General features: G+C 49.8%; 2 protein-coding genes and 1 non-coding gene across 4 annotated transcripts; 2 read left to right on the plus strand and 1 right to left on the minus strand.

Annotated features, from left to right (window-relative positions):
* The first annotated feature begins 932 nt into the window (after positions 1 to 932).
* Positions 933 to 1033, plus strand: LOC137893414 (small nucleolar RNA U13). The gene has a single exon (XR_011105454.1). It is a non-coding gene; the product is annotated as a small nucleolar RNA U13 (small nucleolar RNA).
* Positions 1034 to 1602: 569 nt separating this feature from the next.
* On the plus strand, positions 1603 to 4289 carry mak16 (MAK16 homolog (S. cerevisiae)). The gene is made up of 10 exons (XM_068738321.1): positions 1603 to 1749; positions 2078 to 2127; positions 2272 to 2381; positions 2455 to 2519; positions 2602 to 2753; positions 3082 to 3136; positions 3210 to 3284; positions 3446 to 3544; positions 3623 to 3688; positions 3812 to 4289. The coding sequence occupies exons 1-10, from the start codon at positions 1735 to 1737 to the stop codon at positions 4022 to 4024; spliced, it is 900 nt and encodes a 299-aa protein (XP_068594422.1). The 5' UTR covers positions 1603 to 1734; the 3' UTR covers positions 4025 to 4289.
* Positions 4290 to 4652: 363 nt separating this feature from the next.
* Positions 4653 to 9432, minus strand: LOC137917948 (ras-related protein Rab-14-like). Of its 2 annotated transcripts, XM_068760683.1 has the most exons (9): positions 9346 to 9432; positions 8889 to 8947; positions 8287 to 8340; positions 7972 to 8149; positions 7827 to 7893; positions 7634 to 7721; positions 7459 to 7489; positions 6918 to 7143; positions 4653 to 4729 (listed from the first exon to the last, which is right to left on the minus strand). In XM_068760683.1, exons 2-8 carry the CDS (start codon positions 8938 to 8940, stop codon positions 6966 to 6968), a joined length of 648 nt encoding a protein of 215 aa, XP_068616784.1. In that variant the 5' UTR covers positions 8941 to 8947; positions 9346 to 9432; the 3' UTR covers positions 4653 to 4729; positions 6918 to 6965. The 2 variants fall into 2 exon arrangements, with proteins under 2 accessions (XP_068616784.1, XP_068616785.1); XM_068760684.1 differs by lacking the exon at positions 4653 to 4729 and having other exon boundaries at positions 5606 to 7143.
* Between the last annotated feature and the right edge of the window lie 10258 nt (positions 9433 to 19690).

Below are 19690 nucleotides of genomic sequence, written 5' to 3' on the forward strand. Positions count from 1 at the left end.
TCCAGGAAGGTATTGTCATATAATCAGAAACAGTTGCTGCCTTTACACTTATAGGCTGTAGCTGCTGCACGTTTATCCAGAACAGAGTAATTTACGCATAATGCAACCAAAAATGTACTCCATGAAGAAAAGAAAGAATTAATTCTTACCGTGCTTGACAAGAACTGAGTCCGTGGATTTCAGTGGTGCTGATATTCAGTTCCGTACCGGTGCAGTGATGTTAATTCCACCATTTTTGACAAAAATACATGGAAACCAAGTGAAAAAAATTATTCACTGAAATATTTAAGGCCCCTCTGCGAAATATCCATATCCAGGAAATACCTGACCCAGAAATCACCGGGAAGTTCTGTCTGCTTTGCCAATTTTGGTACAATTTTGTCAAATGCTGTCTGAGCGTCTGACCTGTCACCTTCCGGGGGGCGGGAGGGGGCGTGGCACGGAAAGGTCAATTGGAGGATTCCTAGATAGCAGCATTGATTGGTGATTCAAGAATAAAGACTCAAGATCCGTTTAAAATCCTCATATTTCTTTGACATGTATATAAATATATAAATGTATAATTGTGATTTATGAAAATTAAATTTAAGAGAGTCAGTGAAGTTTTAAATACCTGCAATTCTAAAAAATAGCAGCACTGATTTGCGACAGTGAACGTGACAGGTCAGTTTCCTTCCAGGGCGCCAGGCGTCGCTGTTGCTTCATCAATTTGCAGGCGATCGCTCCCATGATGCACCGCTCCGTGGAGTCCGCACGTCCCCGTTCCCAAATGTTCATCCTGGCACACAAACACACAAACAGGACGAAAGAGGAGGATTTATTTTTACATTTTAGATGCGGATATGGATGAAACGGTGGATTAGAATATTTTACCGTCACTGACGAACCTACACAGTTCGATATAGTTCGGTCAGCGCCATGTTGGAATCGTGATCTTTCCAGTTCATGAGTGTGATGATTGGTGCGTTCACGGACTGTTCGTGAAAGGTGCTGCCTTCTCCTTGTTACGCTTTGCGCCTCAGCCCTTCTGATCATGAACTGACCGGAGACTATGCCCGAATGTTATTTACAAGTATGTTTTACTATTTTTGTGGTTAATTCTTATTGTTAATAGTATTTTAGTGATTTTGTTTCTTTCCACGCCTTCTAGCTGGGACTAGATTGCTTATTTTCGTTCTTTCCATGTAAATATTGGGATTCCATTAAAAATTCCTTGAACAACGATGACGTGAAAGTTGTCTAGTGTCGATGTTTGATTATAACGATCAGTACTTTTACGATAGGAATTGACCTATTACACTCAAATTCACACGAAACACGTTCTCTAGAAACTAGTGTTGGACGTTGCTTTTATAAATAAAGTTTTTAACTCGTTATTTTTGCTCCCGTCCCGACATCGAAACTGAATCCTACACAACAGCAGACTCTTGTTTACAGTAACGAGACCAAGGTGTGAAATATCGCGATACATATTCACGTTGTTTCTCAGTTGGAGCCTGTCGTATATACTGTAGGACGCCAGGTGGCGCCACTGCCCTAAAAGTTCATATTTAAGTAGTCATAAAGCTGAGAAGCTCGAAGAAGAGCCGCATGCAGATAAAGATGGCCGCTGCCTGAACGTCCATGTGGTTACACCGAGTAAACACGTTCACGTTAATTTAAGTTATTCCGCGGCGTTAGAACGGGCAGCAGCGTCTGCGGATAAACCGGGAGCGGTTCTGTGACGCACCGAAAATGCAGCACGACGACGTGAGTGTGATAAATACGCGTGTAGACGCTGATGTTTTACGCTAGCTGTTAGCCTACCGGCTCGCTTTTAAAATACGGTTTTATCTGCTCGTCAATTACATCGATAACGAAACGGTAACCATCGCCGGTGGTCAGGAAATGACGGATCAATTCTGGATCCAGATGATGATCCGGATCACCACCAAACCATTCCTGTATAGGAACCTTCCGAGTCGCCCTCCGAGCAGAGACACAAACCAAATACTGAATTAAAGTCTGTTTAATTCTGACCCGCGTCTCCTAAAAACATCAGTGGACATTCGTAACGCGTCCAAACTGCTTCCTGCAGGTGATCTGGGACATCATCGGGAACAAACAGTTCTGTTCCTTCAAAGTCAAGTAAGGAGTTCATTCTGCATCACGTCTCTTTTTTCTTTACGTTTACAGGCTCTATAAACGCCAAATAATAATTATTATTATTCGTAATCCTTTCTGGACGTTTGTCCCTCAAACTAAGAACAAACTTTTCATCTTTGCTTCCAGGACAAAGAGTCAGAACTTCTGCCGTAATGAGTACAACATCACCGGCTTGTGTAACCGCTCGGCGTGCCCGCTGGCGAGCAGCCAGTACGCCACCATCCGGGAGGAGAAAGGTAACGGCCGACCCGCCCGACGGCCTCGCGGTTACCGATCAGTCGATCAGCTGACGCCGCTCGTCTCCCGTAGGTCAGTGTTTCCTCTACACCAAGGTGATCGAGCGAGCGGCTTTCCCCGCCAGGATGTGGGAGAAGGTGAGCGGAGCGCCGCTTTTGCGGTTACGCCGCGGACGCGCCGGTCGTCTGATCTGAATCGAGACGTTTCGCGTTCGTTCAGGAGAAGCTCAGCAAGAACTACGAGAAAGCTCTGGAGCAGATCGACCGGAGCCTGATCTACTGGCCCCGCTTCATCCGACACAAGTGCAAGCAGCGCTTCACCAAGATCACGCAGTACCTGATCCGCATGCGCAAGCTGGTCCTCAAGAGACAGTGAGTACCCCGGGACAGGAAGTAGCTGCGGCCGGCGGGCCAATCAGATCCAGCGTGGCGCTGGGAGGAGGAGAGACGGTAATCTCCCTCCTCCCGTACCTGCTCGGGTAGAAACGGGAAGCTGAGCCGGTAGCGCCGGAGCCGCGCGCCCTTCATGCCCTCTTTTAGTTCTTAATCTTCTTGATGAGTAAAACTTTATTGATCTTAAGAAAGAAACAGAGTGTTGAATCATCAAGCGGCGCCGGCGGGATGTTTGTGTCTCCCTTTTTTTAAACCGGTGTGGAACCAACTGCGTCCCGGTTTGACGTGTCGCCGCTTTGCGTTTCAGGAGGAAGTTGGTTCCTCTCAGCAGGAAGGTGGAGAGGCGGGAGAAGAGGAGAGAGGTGAGCGGCGTGCGCGCGCGACGGCGGCCCCCGAGGTCGCAAAGGTTCGCTAACGTGTCCCGCGTGTTCGTAGGAGAAAGCGCTGATCGCCGCTCAGCTGGACAACGCCATCGAGAAGGAGCTGCTGGAGAGGCTCAAGCAGGGAACGGTATGATGTCACACGTAGCAACCAATCAGGGATAAGTGCCGTTACAAGAACTACAACAACAGAACCAGCTCAGGAGAGGATGATGTCACCGCGTGAGCTAGCGTTAGCCGTTAGCCGGGGTTTATATTTTAACGCTTTAATCGATCTGTGTGCGACGTCAGTACGGAGACATCTACAACTTCCCGGTCCACGCGTTCGACAGAGCTCTGGAGCAGCAGGATGAAGAGAGCGAGGAGGAGGAGGAGGAGGAAGACGATGAGGTGATGAAGGACACGCGCAGGCATGAAAGGTTTGGTCGTGCTTTTCGGACTCTGAACGCGTCTCCTGTCCGTCTGCAGGACGTCGGCCAGAGAGAGTTCGTAGCGGAGGAGGAAGTGGACGAGAGCGACCTGAGCGACTTCGAGGTGAGCCTTTCAAAATAAGATGAATGAAAATTAGTTTCTAACAGGAATCGGACAGATTTTCAAACTAAGAGCTCTAAATAATCGACCTTTTAGAGAAACGAACATTCTCCTTTCTTCTCTCAGGAGATGAACCAACTGAAGACGAGCAGCGACGAGGAGGATCGAGACGAGGACACGGAGTCGTCCGGTGCAGAAGAGGAGGGGACGAAGACGAAGGCCTCCAGGTCGAAGGGCAAATCTCCAGCTAGCGGCTCGGCGGCGAGGAAGAAGAGGGCGTATGTGGAGATCGAGTACGAGCAGGAGACGGAGCCCGCCTCCAAGAGCAAAACCACGTAGTGATGTCACACCGTCTGCTGCCCGTGAAGTCATCGGACACGCCCCCTGAACACACACAGGAGTGTTTGAGAACTGAGACTGTTCACATTCGAAGGAGCGATAAAGTTTTCTGACCTGTGCTGATGAATTTTAATTTAGCGTGTTTTAAATAAGTGTTTCTGCAGAACTGGGAACCAGAGAAGAAGTCGGCGTCCGTCTCAACGCTTTGTGTTGGACAGATCTGACCTGGGATCAGATCCGGTGAATAAAGCAGCTGTGAACCCGATTCTGTTTCCTGTTGTGAGCTGCTCTGGTCCGTTCAACTTCACCGTCTTCTCCCTGATAGTCAGAGGGACCGTAGATACGCGTGCACACACGCACACGCACACACACACACACACACTGTTGGTGGGAAAAAACTAAACATGAAATAAACAGAACTCTGAAAGGATGAGGCGTCGGCCTGCAGGTCTGACATCACTTCCTGTAACACCGATCACAGTATCGGAGGGGCGATGCACTTAACACATGCGCATGAAAGCACGTTATTACCACGTTATTACTGTGTGTGTGAGACTTACTGATGAAACGTGACGATGAAACCCGATCCCGCAGACGGAGGAAGATGATGAAGATGATGTTTGCCCACGGTCCTCAAACTGGACGCAAAGCGTCTCTCTGTGATGGTCGGAGAGTCTGGCGAGTCCACGATGGACTTCCTGTTTTCTAGAAGAGTTGACGGCAGACAGATCTGACACAGAGCCTTTGGACAATATACAGTATATGTACTTTATTTACAAATCACTGAATCCCACGTCCACGCGACGAGAGGACGAGCAGACGGTACAGATACGGAGTATAAATAGTCCAGGGTTCGAGAGTGTTTCTCTTTAGCGAATGGAAACAAAAGAATAAAAAAGTACAGAGACAGTGGGCGGGGATTAAAGCACATGTTGGTTTTAGTTTGATTGCAGCGCCCCCATGTGGCTGATCAGAACGATCTAAATACTAACGATTGGACCCCGACGAGCTCTTTCTCCACCAGAGCTTCCCATGTTGAACGCAGCGTGCAGGAAAACGAGGAAACGTGGAGTCGGAGCTGTTTTCATTTTACTTGAAGCATCGCCGGTGAAGACGGCTGCGGCCGACCAATCAGAGGACAGCTCGGAATAAAACCACCCTTTTTCCATTTCATTTTAATTTATTAATATGCAGGGGGGGGGGGGGGTCCAAATTGTGACTCAGGTAAAACTGTTCCACACGAGGTCCAAACAATCTCCAGAAACATATTTATGCTAAGACACAAAAAAAACAAATCGAGAAATGAAAGTCAATCTGAAATCAGGTGTTTCGATACTTGTGATTTCAGCGAATAATTCCAGAATGTTTCCCACCGTATTAATTTCGGTTTTTTCTGTGGCATTTTGGAAACCAACCACCGCTGATAAATGTTGCACTTTGATCACATCTAATGATCAGAGTCTGCGGCTGGTGGCCGCTTTGAAGGCTCCAAAAATCTGTAGTGATAAAAGGTTTTTAAGTTTTAAAGTGTCAACACAAACTTTAAGCTCCATCCACTCCGCCGACAGATTCCCACCAGGCTGAATTCATTGGTTTATTGTTGTTGTTTTTAAAACCGACTCGTGTGAAATATTAGCCAACATACGTGCACCTCTGCCCTCAAACTCAATCCACACGGCTTCAAAGTTATAAAAGTGTAAAACGTTCAGTTTTATACGTAAGCAATGGAACGCTTGTTTTACTGACTGGGGGAACTGCTGGACGTCGTCTGATCAATACGGGACTCCAAATATCAAATGTTAGTTTTGCGACATCGTTACAACACAGAAATTTACAGGAACTGAAGGAATTATGATTTTGTCTTGTTAGAAAGAAAACCAAACAAAAGAAAACATGAATACGTTGAAACTTGAGGCATTTTTCTCTTCCGGGTAAAAGACGACTCCACAGTGAGAGAAGAAACAGCCACTAGGGGGAGCCGTGTAAATCCAGATTGGACCCTTGTTGACCTGTAATGTGTGAATCGATGCTATTCATGAATTAGCCGGTTCTGATCGATCCAATCTCTCTCCTCCAGCTGGGATTTAAGTGCATCAGAGAATCAGACATGGATGAAAACCCGCGAGGGAACAACGGCCAGAAGGTTCGGGGAACATTCCAGAGACGCCCGACAGCAGCGATCGTACGATCAATTTGGTGAGTCAAAGCTACAATTTTCTGAATTTGAGCCCAGTAACTGATCCAACTCTTTGGACATGGGTAAGTTTGGACCCCTGGCTGAAGGCATTCTGAAGGGGGGCTCAGAACCAGACCGGTTCTGGACTTGGGTTCTTCTGGGTCTCCCCGGTTACGCCTGGACGCGATCTGAAGCCGATTCGGACGTTAAATCAAGGTCGTTTGTCCTCAATAGAACATTTACCCATCAAGAGGTCCAGATTCAGAGGTCAACGCTTTCGGTTGGGTGCGGGTCCAAACCGCGGCGCCGTTGTCTTCGCCCCCCATGTTAGCGTTGTCCCTACAGGAGTTGGGTCAAAACCCCGCCCCTTTAGAGAGGACAGGACCGAGACGGTCCGGTGTCCATAGTGGACCCGTGGACTGAATGAAGGTAGGACTGTGGGACCGGTCCGGTGCAGCGACCCGGTCGAAGCCTCGGATGGTCCTGATTGGGGTTTGGTCCGGATGCAGGTTTGAGATGGACCCGGAGGAGAACCGCGGTCCGAATATTAGTCCACTTGGACGCGCCCTAAACCTGGTCGTCGTTTTAATAATGATTGATCTCGTTTTGGGGACTGATCCGGGTCACAGACCGGTTACGTAGCAACGCGGTCCCGCTCGACCCAGTCTGGATAGAAGACACATCCCGGTGCCGGGTAAAGAGAAGCTCTCTGCGTACATATCTGTGTCCGTCCGTCCGTCCGTCCCTCCGTCCCTCCGTCTGCGGTTAGCAGCTGCAGCCTTCCTTCGCAGGCTGGCTGTCGGCGCTGAGGCGGCCTCCCTGCGGCGCCGACGGTTTGTGCTGGACTCCGGACTCTGCAGCGTTCAGGTCCAGACTGCCATCTTGGATGTTCTGGTAAATCCTCTTTGCTGCTTCCAGGAAGGCTTCTTCCACGTTCTCCCCCCTGCGGAGCGACATAAAGGGGAATTCTGACACCCGAGTCGCCATCCTGACAGCATCAGCCGATCACGCGATTACAATAATAATCTGATTAGAACCATCGTAATCTGATTAGAACCGTCGTAATCTGATTAGAATCAGAGGTTTTAGCCTCGAGCACAAAAAGCAAACCGAGTCAAAAACAGAAAAGCACAGAGAACGAAACGTTACTGTTTGAACTTATTAAAGCTGCTCGAGTCTGATGCTCGTTGGTGTGTGCGTGTGTGTGTGTGTGCGTGTGTGCGTGCGTGTGCGTGTGTGTCTGTGTGTGTGTACTCACGTCTTAGCGCTGGCCTCTAGAAACAGCAAACCTGATCAATAAAAAGGAGGTAAAGATCACAATCGATCTGACGCACTGTTTCAACTTCATTTAAAGATGTCTCACGCACACGCACGCACACGCACACACACGTGCACACACTCTCACACACACGTGCACACACACACACGCGCACCGTTCTCCTCAGCGAACTGCTTGGCCTCCTCATACGTCACGTCTCTCTGCGCCTCCAGGTCGGCCTTGTTGCCGATCAGAATGATCACCTGGACAGATCAACATCACGCCGGATGATCAATGATGATCAGTGTCTGGTCCTTCACCCTGTGACCCTGTGACCCTGTGACCCCCCCCCGGCCCCCCTCCCTCACCGTGTTGGGGTTGGTCAGGTTCCTGGCGTCCGTCAGCCAGCTGCTCAGGTGATTGTAGGTGCTTCTCCTGAGAACCCGCAGAGGAAACGATGAGACGAGAGAATCGAGCCCCCCCCCCCCCCCCCCCCTTTCACCCTGCCCTTACCTGGTGATGTCATACACCATGAGGGCCCCGGCCGCCCCTCTGTAGTAGGACCTGGTGACGGCCCTGAAGCGCTCCTGACCAGCCGTGTCCCAGATCTGCAGCTTCACCTTCTGGCCGTGAACCTCCATGATCCTCGTCCCGAACTCCACCCCGATGGTGTGAGGACAGTCCGCCATGACTGCGCACGCACACACACACGCACGCACACACACACGCACGCACACGCACACACACGCACGCTGCAGTCAAATGTACCAAAGCAACGAGAGTGCTCCGGTATTATTGGGGAATGAAGAGGAAGATGAAGAGACTCACATTTCTTCTCGGTAAACTGGTGCAGCAGGCATGACTTCCCTACTCCCATGTCACCTGGAGAGGAGGAGGAGAACAAATGATGGAGAGGAGGAGGAGAACAAATGATGGAGAGGAGGAGGAGAACAAATGATGGAGAGGAGGAGGAGAACAAATGATGGAGAGGAGGAGGAGGAGAACAAATGACGGAGAGGAGGAGGAGAACAAATGATGGGGAGGAGGAGGAGAACAAATGATGGAGAGGAGGAGAACAAATGACGGAGAGGACAGCTTGTCCTCACAAACAGACTTTATCCCGATTATAAACGTCCGCGTTCCGATTCCCATCCTGGACGAGGACATCGACCCGATGACATCATCAACGAGGAACTCCAGCAACAAACCGGAGGCGAGCGAGCGCCGACCAGTCTAACCAGTATTTATAATAACAGAGTTTACCTCGGCTAACAACACAACAGCCTTTTACTGGTGAGGAAAACGGGTCTGAAGTGTGACGCCAGCCCTCGAGCAAGCAGCGGCGTTCACACCAGCAGCCATTCACCCATTCATCCATTCATCTCCGCAGACTCGACCTCAGCGGAATCCTAGCGGCCTCCGGCTCTCACCGATGATGATGTACTTGAAGATGTAGGAGTAATTGTAAGGTGCGGCAGTCATCGTCACTCTGTGGGGGGGGGGGGCAGAAACAGGAAGAGAGGCCTGAATCACGGCATAAAGAGTCCGCACCCGGGCGGAAGCGAGTCGGTCTGCGGCGGAGCAAGCTCGACACGAAACAGCCCGACCGGGCGGCTAGCCGAAGCTAAGCTAACACGAAGCCCAGCGTCCGGACGGTCCCGTTAAACACCGTGACAGTCATGCGGGGGGGGTCACGGCAACCATGTTGAACGCTGTCAGGTGACTTCCCTCTCCCGGAAAACCTCCCGAGCGCTTCAAGCTTTAGCTTAGCAGCTAGTAAAACAACGCACTCTGCGCCTTGCTAACTTGCTTTTAATCCAGATTCACAGTAAAAAACACGTCATGAAACAACAAGCAGGAGGTTCGTGTTGTAAACGCGGGCAGTACCTTCGGTCCAAGCGGCTATCCTCACCTCCAATCCCGATAAAACCGTTAACTTAGACCGATAGTTATCTTTGTTCGCTCGGTAGCCGGTGATCCGTCAGAAAACCTTCGACTTCCGCGATTCTTCTTCCTCTTCCTCTTTTTTGGCGGACGCATCGCGAGACTTATTGTGTCTCCTGCCATCTAGTGGAGGAGTGGAGGAGGACCTATTCACGAAGCTGTTCACCGGAAAGTAAACACTTAAAAAAACACACAAAGAGTCTTCATTACAATGGAGAGAATTTTGTTTATTTTATGCAATCAAACAAAAAATGGATTTGTAATAAAAAAATATTTGCAAACAATGCTATCATTATCTATCAACATCATTATTTTTGGTTGCAAATCCATTTTTTGTTTGATTGCATAAAAAGAAACAGATTTCTCTCCATACATTACCTGCATAAAATATTACAGACCTCTGAAAGGGTCTATCTTTCTGTTTATAAATTACTCGTAGTAGTTGTAGTACTAACTGTAGTAATAGTAGGTCCAGTTTCCTGGCGAGGGTCTAAAAACAGAACACAGACAGCATAGCCCAATCAAAGTCATCCAATCAGATCAGCTGTGAGTAACTGTATCTGGTAAAAACTAAAGTAAATTGTACAGTATTAGAACCTCGCATGAGTTTTTATTTGTCCTGAGAATACAATAAAATTGAGTAAACATAAAAAAATCATATCAAAGAGTGACAGATATAAATCAATCATATCTATACAATAAAATGAGAGTGATAACAGAATGTAATTAAACACACCGTGTGGCGTTAAAGACATCTGACATATGAAACTCAATCACTAATAAACACGAGATAATATATCCTTGACATATAAAAGCCTTTAATCGTGTAAAGAGAACCCAGATTAGTGGTTAGAGAAAGCTTCCATTGTAACTGCGGCGCTGTGGCTCAAACGCTTGGTTCTGTTTGAAATAAATTAGCTGTGTGCATATTTGGACACATTCACAAGTTTCTTTTCTATTTTCTGTTGATGCAGGTTGAATCTCCTCCTGAGACCCAGCCAGCTAGCTAGCATGTCCTCTGTAGTGGACATTTGTCCATTACAGTGGACGCATGTCAGCGGGTTGGGTCTCAGGAGGAGATTTCATGTCTGTTCCCTTGTTAAGTGTGAAGCCGTCAACAAAGTCCTCGCTGTCTTCAGTCTGCAGCCGGGACGACTGGAGTCTGTCGGTCGGTCCTGGAGGACGGACGGACGGACGGGGGGGTCAGGCAGAAGCTTTGGTTTCCCACTCCTGTGAGAACAGAAACATTTTAGGTTCCTGGAGGGGAACGTAAAGGACCAGTTCACCCAAGAACGAACGTTTAGGGCCTCGGACCTTCCTCCTCTGGGTAACCCTGCCGTGCTCGCCGAGCGGTGATGATGGAGCTCGTCCCAGAGAGGTTTTAGCCGAAGCCGTCCGTCGCAGCAGAGGGTTCAGGAATCCCGCCTGGACCAGCAAAGACCAGTAAAACCAGTGTGGCTTACTTATGATGCATGAATACGTCGCTGATGCTCTTCATCAAAAGCACCCCCCCCCCCACACACACACACCTGAGCGCGCTCGGTGCAGATGGCCAGCGACTGTCTGAAAGAGGTGCGTTTGTTTTGCTTCCCAGCAGACGTCAGGTTGCTCTCTGACCCCGCCCTCAGCTGCGCCGTCCTCCTCCCGGTCAGCTCGAGCTTCTGGACGCCCCTCTCTGCGTCCGCCACCCTCCCATCTGGAAAACAAACACCACCCCCAAAGGTGTTCACTTGGAGCTCCGCAGAGCATTTAGAATAAGCGAATAAAAAATAAACGTCGCGTTTCTTCGTGAGGTGAGACTCACTGCGTTTAGAGGCGATGGCGTTGCTGTAGGTCACAGAGTCTTTGGACGACACCAAACTGCTCCAGACCGGATCCGGACTGCTGTGGAGCTGGAAGCACCCAAACGACCATCATCATCATCCTCATCCTCATCCTCATCCTCAGGTCATACCTTGTGCTCCAGTGTGGAGGTGTTGGAGTAGATGGGCTGGTCTCCACCTGGTGAACTCAGGTGGAACGGGTCGTCCATGTAGGCGTTGGAGGTGGGGAACTTTCTAACCTGCAGTCCACTGAGGAGGGGAAACAACTGCAAGTAAATAACCACAGAAGAAGAAGAGGACAGAACTAGGAAGGTAGAAGGTGAGAAAAGAACAAAGCGCGAGAGAAGAAGAGGAAAACAACAAAATAAATAAAGATAAACCGGGTAATGAAACAGGACAGAAGAAGAGGAAGAAGAAAAATACAAAAGCAGTACAGAAAATGGAAAGAAAAAGAAAAGATAGAATCCTGTAAGAATTATTGTTCGGTAAATGGGTGACATCGGTAGGTACGCTACCTACTGACCATTCCAATGTGTAATCAGATTACTGGAGTGAAGTAAAAAATAAAATATTTTCTACTCATGTTGTGAAGTAGAAAGTAGTTTTAAAAGAATCACTAACTCAGATCTATATTTAACAGCAGTGCTCGTGTAAATGTGAATGCGTTGGCAGATAAAAGGATGCCATTACCTGAGCACTCCACCTGTGGGCTCCTCCCTGTTGTTGTTGTCATGGTGACTGTGATTGAGCGCTCCGTCCTGCAGCAGCTTCAACCATCGCTCCTTTTCCTCTGAGCTGCCGACCTGGAAGACGGATGAGCGACGGATGAGCGACGGATGAGCGACGGATGAGCGACTGAATCATAATTCAGGACGGCTCACCTCCAGCATGGCCACCGGGTCACCGAGCGCGCTCAGCGTAATCCTGTAGGAGTGGTCGGTGTCCGGCCCGGCTCTGACCTCACATCCTCTGAGCTGGACCGTGTACTGAGGCGACGGCTCCTTCTTTACCTCCCCTCCCTCCTCCTCCTCCTCCCCCTCCTCCTCCTCGTCCTCCTCCTGTCCGAACATGTTGAGCAGACCAGCCTCCACCTGGCACAGTAAACTCTGCCACTGACAGTTCATCAGCACACTCAGGTAACCTGCACAACCAAACACACCTGCGGTCAGAGGTCACGCTAACTTCACATCCTTTCACACCCGTTGAATTGACGGAGCTTGTTTAAATTCATATGATGCGGTGTGCCTCAGGGTTTTCTCCTCGGGCCACTGCTGCTTTTAAATTCACTATAAGCTGTTTGCGCAAATTGCTCGGATACCTTTGTGTCTGTTGAGGCCGCAGTGAGCTGCAGGTTTCTCCTCCTCAGAGTCAGTCTGGACTGAGCTGGACTGAGGAGACGCAAGAAACATCAAGACTCGTTGAATCTCCAGTCGATCACGAAACATTGATCGTGTTTGAACTGCTTTTATATCCAACAGGATCCGGCTGCGTCTCACCCGGCAGGACAGCAGCTGATCTGACGTGAGCAGAGACAACGAGCCCTGACTCGCCATTTCACCGCCAACACTCACCTCCTCGATCACCTGCACGCACATACACACACGCACACACACACACACACACACACACACACACACAAAATAGATCTGCAGAACTGGTCCAAACTGGTGCTGAAATAAGGTTTAATGGAATCTGCACAGATTGTCCTCTTCATGTAGTGAAGTTAAAGTATTTAGGTGTACAAAGACGTATTCCAATAGAAGCACTACTAGGCGGTACTTTGGTTGTTGACTACATATGGAGGGTTCGCGATGCTGACCCTCTTCCACTCGTCAGCCTGCTGGAAGCTGTTGTATCCCAGCACCAGAGCGTCAGAGCCCAGTAGCACCAGTTTGAGCTGGTGCTGGATCTTCCGGTTGCGTTTGGACTTGTAGACGAGTTGGCAGCCGCGCAGGTCGAGCTCCAGCCGAGGCAGCAGGTCCTGAGCACACTTATAGCACTGTGACACACACCAGGAGGCGTTAGAGCACGGAGTACCTCGTAGCGGGGACGGACTGGAGTAGCCGCTCCTCCTCACCAGCAGCACGTCGTTCCTGATGATGAAGAGCTGTTTGGTCCACTGTCCCAGCCACTTCCTCCTCCACAGGTAGCCACATAGGCGGGACTCTGGGGCGGGCCGAAGACAAGGCTGGGAGGCACTCCACTGGATGTAGTGGGCTCTGTCCTTCACAGGCTCCTCCTCCTCCTCTCCATATGACTCGTAGTGACTACTGTCTGACTCCGCCTTCTCTGAGGGAACAACAAAACATTTTGTTTTACATTTTAAAATCAGGTGAGTGAGTGTGTGTGTGTGTGTGTGTGTGTGTGCCTGCGCGCAGATACCAGCGATTGATGCTGTGGTGTCAGCAACATAAGGCTCTGCCTCCTCGTACGTATCTTCATCATCATCACCTCCGAGGCCTCCTGGTGGGAGGGGCGGCACCACAGGGCCCTGAATATGATATCAAAGGAAAAAAAGGGGGTTGGGCTTAGGGTTGGTCTTGAAAAACGTCCCCACGTTTTTTCCAGCCTGTCGCTATTCGAGCAGGAGAACATTAGCGCGCCCTTTGAGTGTCAGAGGAAAATGGCCGCCGTTTGACGTTGACACATTTTTGGTCAGCGCTTTTGGACGTCTCACCTCACAGCAGCTTGTCCTCTGCTGGTGAAGAGGAGGAGCCTCTACGCAGTCAATGAACAGAGATCTCCATCTCTGCTGGCGGCGTTGTAACCATGACGATGCTCTCAAGTACCGGAGCAAATTTAAGTCAAACCGCCAAATGGGTCAAGTTGTTTTCGCGTTCAAACCGTGACCACAGATCGTCAGATCAGAACGCCGGGCTGGAGGACCAGAGGAAGTGGACCGGAGGAAGTGGACCGGCGGAAGTGGACCGGCGACGGACGTTGTTGTTTTATCTCTTTGAAGTCTTTAAACAAACACGCAGACCTCTGAAACCTTCCATTTATGGGGTTTAAAGAAATTAGCAACAATTTATGAAACCTTTTTTTTAAAAAGCATCCAATGCTTGGTTTTTAGCCAAGGGTCAAAGTTCACGTTCAACAAAAGAACCACCACAGAAGCGAAACGTCGCGTTTGTACGAAGCGGCACATGAAAAGCGAAAAGCTCCGGGGAGACGAGGTAATTGTGTGCGTTCTGTCCATCCATCACGTACACCAGGAGCTAATCGTCCGCCATCAGTGGCCACTTCCTCCCTCTGCTGAGCTCTCAGCCAATCGGACGACAGATGGAGCGGAGACAACCTCATATGTAAACATCCTGTCACTCCCTCTAGTGCGCGCGCACACACACACACACACACTCCTCCCAAACCTCAGGAGGACTCAGTCTGTCATTACTGACCCACATCACAAACCTCCTCCTCCTTTATCTAAAAAAAAATCTATTTCTTCTTCTTTGCCACTTTTCCTCAGCCTCAGCAGGAACCATCATGAGGTCAAGAAGTGGAGGAGAAAAACACGACAGTAGTAGTAAATAATGATAAACGTGTACTTTTACTGCAAAGCAACAACGCTGAGATGTCACTGTTCAGAACACACGAGTCCTTCCTCTGCCATGGGGGCATCCCAGCATGCATTGGTTTACCAACGTTTGAAATGTGTTGACTCACCCCGTTTCCTAGCAACAGAGTTGAGTCCCGCTTTGACACCAGTTCAAACTGGACGGCTTCTGCACACACACACAAACACACACACACGCACGCACACACACACACGTGAAAAAGTGACAGATGAAAATGAATTTGAATGTTTGCTTTTAAAGTCAAGTCAGAAAGCAGGATAATCCTCCCCTGTGTGTGTGTGTGGGGGGGGGCGTTTCTGTTACCTGGCCCAGGTGCGTGAATCTGCTCGTTGCTAGGAGACAGTGATGGACAGCTCATGATCATGTACTCAGCATCTTCCACTGGAAACACACAAAGGTCTGTCTCAGTGAAGTTCACAGCACACGGAAACATACTACTACTACTAGTAGTAGTAGTAGTAGTAGAAGTAGTAGTAGTAGTAGTAGAATTACCTGGAGTGTCATTCGTTTGCAGTTTGGACAGCAGCTCGGTGATGGATTTCTTCTGAGCCTGAGCGATGTAACTCAGGTTCTCTGAGTCCAGGACTGACAGGAAGGACTGCAGGTCCCAGATCAGCTTGGCCAGCACTGCAGACAGACAGACAGACAGACAGACAACTCAGATGAGCATTCTTAGAGGTGTTTGTCAGATTCAGCCGTTTTTAATTACCGTAATTCCCGGTGTACAAGCCGCTACTTTTTTCCAATATTTTGAACCTTGCGGTTTATGCAACGACGCAGCAAATTTACGTATATTTTCCCACTTTCGTTACGAGCCGTGTTTCGTTAAAGCCTATTTATTTTCGTTACAAAATTAACGCCCGCCCGCCCGGAGGGAAAGCCCCGCTTGCGCGGAGCTGGGGAGATCCGCGTCAAGGGCCCGAAGCTCGTCCAGAGTCGCCGCCGCCGGACCGCCGTACCCGGTCCCCGCCGCCTGTCCGCCATCGGACAGGCGGCGGGGACCGGGTACGGCGGCGCGTCCGACGCCGCGTAGCGGGGAAGGAACCCACCCCCTCGACCTCCCGGGCGTCCCCACCCCTGCCGCACCACGCTCCCGCGGACGGAGGATGAGGGGCACGGGGGCAAGGGGGACGGGGACACCCCGCCAGGCGCGCGCGCGCGCGCCGCGCAGCCTCCGACGGGCGGAGAGGGGAGGGCGACGGGGCGACTGCTCCCCCAGCCGCGTCTCGAGCCCAGCCCCGCTTCGCACCCCAGCCCGACCGACCCAGCCCTTAGAGCCAATCCTTATCCCGAAGTTACGGATCTGATTTGCCGACTTCCCTTATTCTAACATGCCAGACGCTGTTCACCTTGGAGACCTGCTGCGGATATCGTTACGAGCCGTGTTCCGTTAAATATCATTTGTCTCAATGCACTTGCGGCTTACGAATATGTGCGGCTTATTTTAGTACAAAATATATATTTTTTTTAATTCAGTGGGTGCGGCTTTTTCACAGGTGCGCATAATAGTTCAGCAATTACGGTAACCCTTTCTGTGAGTTTAGTGAGTCACAAAGAGACTTGGTTTGTCTCCAGCAGGTTCTGTCCTGAGGTCAGTCTGTGTTCGTCCAATGAATGAAGCCGTTGTCCGTCGCACGCCGGCTGAACACTGACTCTGTGTCTGCGCTGACATCATGGACGGCAGCGACGTGAGACGCCCCTCACTTCATATTATCTGTGGTCCAAACCAACAGGCGGTTCTGTCTTTCAGGACTCAGCTGTCTAAACCGTCCTGCTGACATCATCAAAGAGAACCGTCCTGCGGTTTGTCCAGCGGCAGGTACACAGGATGACGTCCCGTCCCGGGACGGGGGTCTGCGTGGGACGGGGGTCTGCGTGGGACGGCGGTCTGCGTGGGACGGGGGTCTGCGTGGGACGGGGGTCTGCGTGGGACGTGGGACGGCGGTCTGCGTGGGACGGCGGTCTGCGTGGGACATTGGTTCTAGCGTGAGCTCACAGCGTGAAACAGAAGATGCGTGTCATTAATTCCGTTAATGAGTGAATGAAGTTCCCCGTCCCAGATAGTCCCCGTCCCAGATAGTCCCCGTTCCAGATAGTCCCTGTCCCAGATAGTCCCCGTCCGTGGGACTGATGGGACTGATGGGACTCCGGCTGATAAGCCGCCAGAGGATGTTTAACTCCGAGTAAATACTCTTTGCACGGCGTCACCGAGAAACTCAAGGTCCCGGCACAAACAGGTAGAAACGGGCGGCGGATAAATGAGTCGAGGGCATCGATTGGACCGGTGTTAAACTTTAAAGAGAAACAAACAAACCCCGTCCTGTCAGCGTGTCCTCCTGAGCTGAAACGCGCCGCGACTCAAGCGTGGGACATTTTGCACCGATCCAAAACGGTTCGAATGAAAACCAGAACCCTGGAGGAAACTCTAGAACCACTGACCTGTATGAATGAACGCAGTATGAGAAGGAGGGACGCGTAAGACAACGCAGAGACAAAGGGTCCAAACAGGCGGCGGTGGCGGCGGCCCATGAGTGGGCTAAACGGTCCCGATTAAAGCCTCGCTGCTGACTTAAAGGATCTGACAGCGCTGCTTATCAGCCCACTGCTGATTTAAACAAGGAGCCGCACATACCTCACACACCCTCAACACACCACAACAACAACAACAACAACAACAACAACAACACAGAGGGCCTGTAGGCCGAGAGACAGAACAGAGACCATGGCCGGAAGAACGTTTGTGTTTGTGAACGCAGCTTATCTGACCATCAACATTACTTCCTGTGTCTCGTTTGGTGATGCAGCACACACACACACACACATACACACGCACACACACACACACACACACACACACACACACACACGCCCACACACACATTCAGACCATGTGACCATGAATGAAAGACATAAACTCATTCTGTCTTTCTGAAACTGATCCTGCAGCTGACTGAGATGAAAGAAAAGTGCGTGAGTGTGTGCGTGAGTGTGTGCGTGTGTATGTGTGTGCGTGTGCGTGTGCGTGCACGTGTGTGCTGGGGCGTGGAGCAGCTTTCTCTTTCTTCCTCTGGTCGGTAAACACAGGGCAGCAGAAACATTGCTGAACTGATGGGTCCTCGGAATGACATCACTAAAGCCGACCAATCAGGCGGAGGCTGGAAGCTGCCTGATGGACAGGAAGCAGGAAGAGTCAAACTCTTAGGTTGTCCTGCAGATTTGTGTCTTCTGGAATGTCCCCCCCGCTGAGGTTCCTGACTTTTCATCTGCGATGTCAGCTTCAATCTGACTTGTTGCCGTTAGCCTCAGGTTGTTAGCATGATATCATGCAGTCTGGGACAAGCTAGCGTTAGCCGCAGTCCATCAACGTGATTTAGATTCGACTGGAGGTGCGATGTGAGCTGACATCAAAGCCAGTCGGCTCAGACCTAGATCAAAGGAAGTGGTGCTTCTTTTTGGAGCTAACCGTTTACCCATCTAACAGCAGCAGCAGCCGTTAAGTGTTTCAGTCTAAACAGTCCATTAGCTCCGTCCCCCGAGGGAAGACGTGGACGAGGACAGGCGGCTGTTTCCGACTGTAGTCCTGCTGCGTTTAACAAACTGTCCGTGTGATAACGGGACATTCCTAAATCAACACACGTCCAGGTGGAAATCACTTTTTTTTTTAAAATGAACATGATTAACAAAATATTATTTAAGTATGTTGTTGGACTATTTGTAATTCACCATTGATCATTTTGTCCTCGTCTCGCTTCCGATGGTTAGACCTCTGATCGAGACAAACGCCGATCTGTCCTTTACCTCGGAGCAATTCTACTCTGACTACTACTACTACTACTACTACTACTGCACTGCTGACACTCACAGATCACCAGAGTCCTAGCCTATAATACTGCTATTAATACTCGGTACTGTAATATCACCACGAATCAGACACACTGAAGTTCTCTAAATATTCACAGTTAAATGTTGAGAATGTGATAATTAATATAAAATAAGGTGAGTTTTAACTTATTGCAGTGAGGTACTACTTCATTATATATAATGACAATAATTATTTTCTGTTAATCGCTCTCATAGAGGACGAAGACGGTACCTTTCTGTTTGTCCATGTCCCCCCGTTTCAGCAGCTGCTGATCTTCACTCTCATGTTTCTGAGTCCAAAACATCAAACTGACAGAAACAGAGAAGAAAAAAAAGTTTTCATCCATCTGCTCTGTGTGGAAACAGCTCTGGCCCCGCCCTCTGTGTGACATCATCAAGAGGGAGGCGACAGATGACAGAGGGACACTCTTGGTGAGAGAGAGAGAGAGAGAGTGAAAACCAGCATCCTGACTGGGAACCACTGCGGTGGCAATCTGCTCAGAGGCGAACCAACAGAGAACGTCTCTCTCTCTTTCCTTCGCTCCATTTTTCAGCATTTTTTAAAGCAAATTTAGGGTCAGAGCCCGCCTTGAAACCATCAGCACGCCAAATATGGACTCGATAAGGTCCCGGCATTTAGCGCAGAGCATGTTTGAGGATCAGCGCCGCCTCGGAGCTGCTAACTGGACTCGACACACTATAAATAAATAAATGTAAGCACGAAACAAATAGAAATGCTCTTTATTGAAACGAGACATCGCCGTTCTGTCACACGACCTGCACCCACAAAGCAGCAGCAGTGATCACATCATCATTCAGTATGTACAGAGGACGACCTCTGACCCCAGCGTGACCGCTGACCTCAGTCTGGCCTCGCTCTAGACTAGAGAATCAGCCACGTTTGCGGCCAGACGAGCCGCCGGCGCCCAGCGTGTTAAAATAAAGTGATACAAAAGAAAAAAAAGACGTTAAATACAAAAAAAAGAATCATGTGCAACAATCTTCGTGTCCTCGTGGCGCTCGTCA

The sequence above is a fragment of the Brachionichthys hirsutus genome, chromosome 4 (assembly GCF_040956055.1).
Source record: "Brachionichthys hirsutus isolate HB-005 chromosome 4, CSIRO-AGI_Bhir_v1, whole genome shotgun sequence".
Classification (NCBI taxonomy): Eukaryota; Metazoa; Chordata; class Actinopteri; order Lophiiformes; family Brachionichthyidae; genus Brachionichthys; species Brachionichthys hirsutus.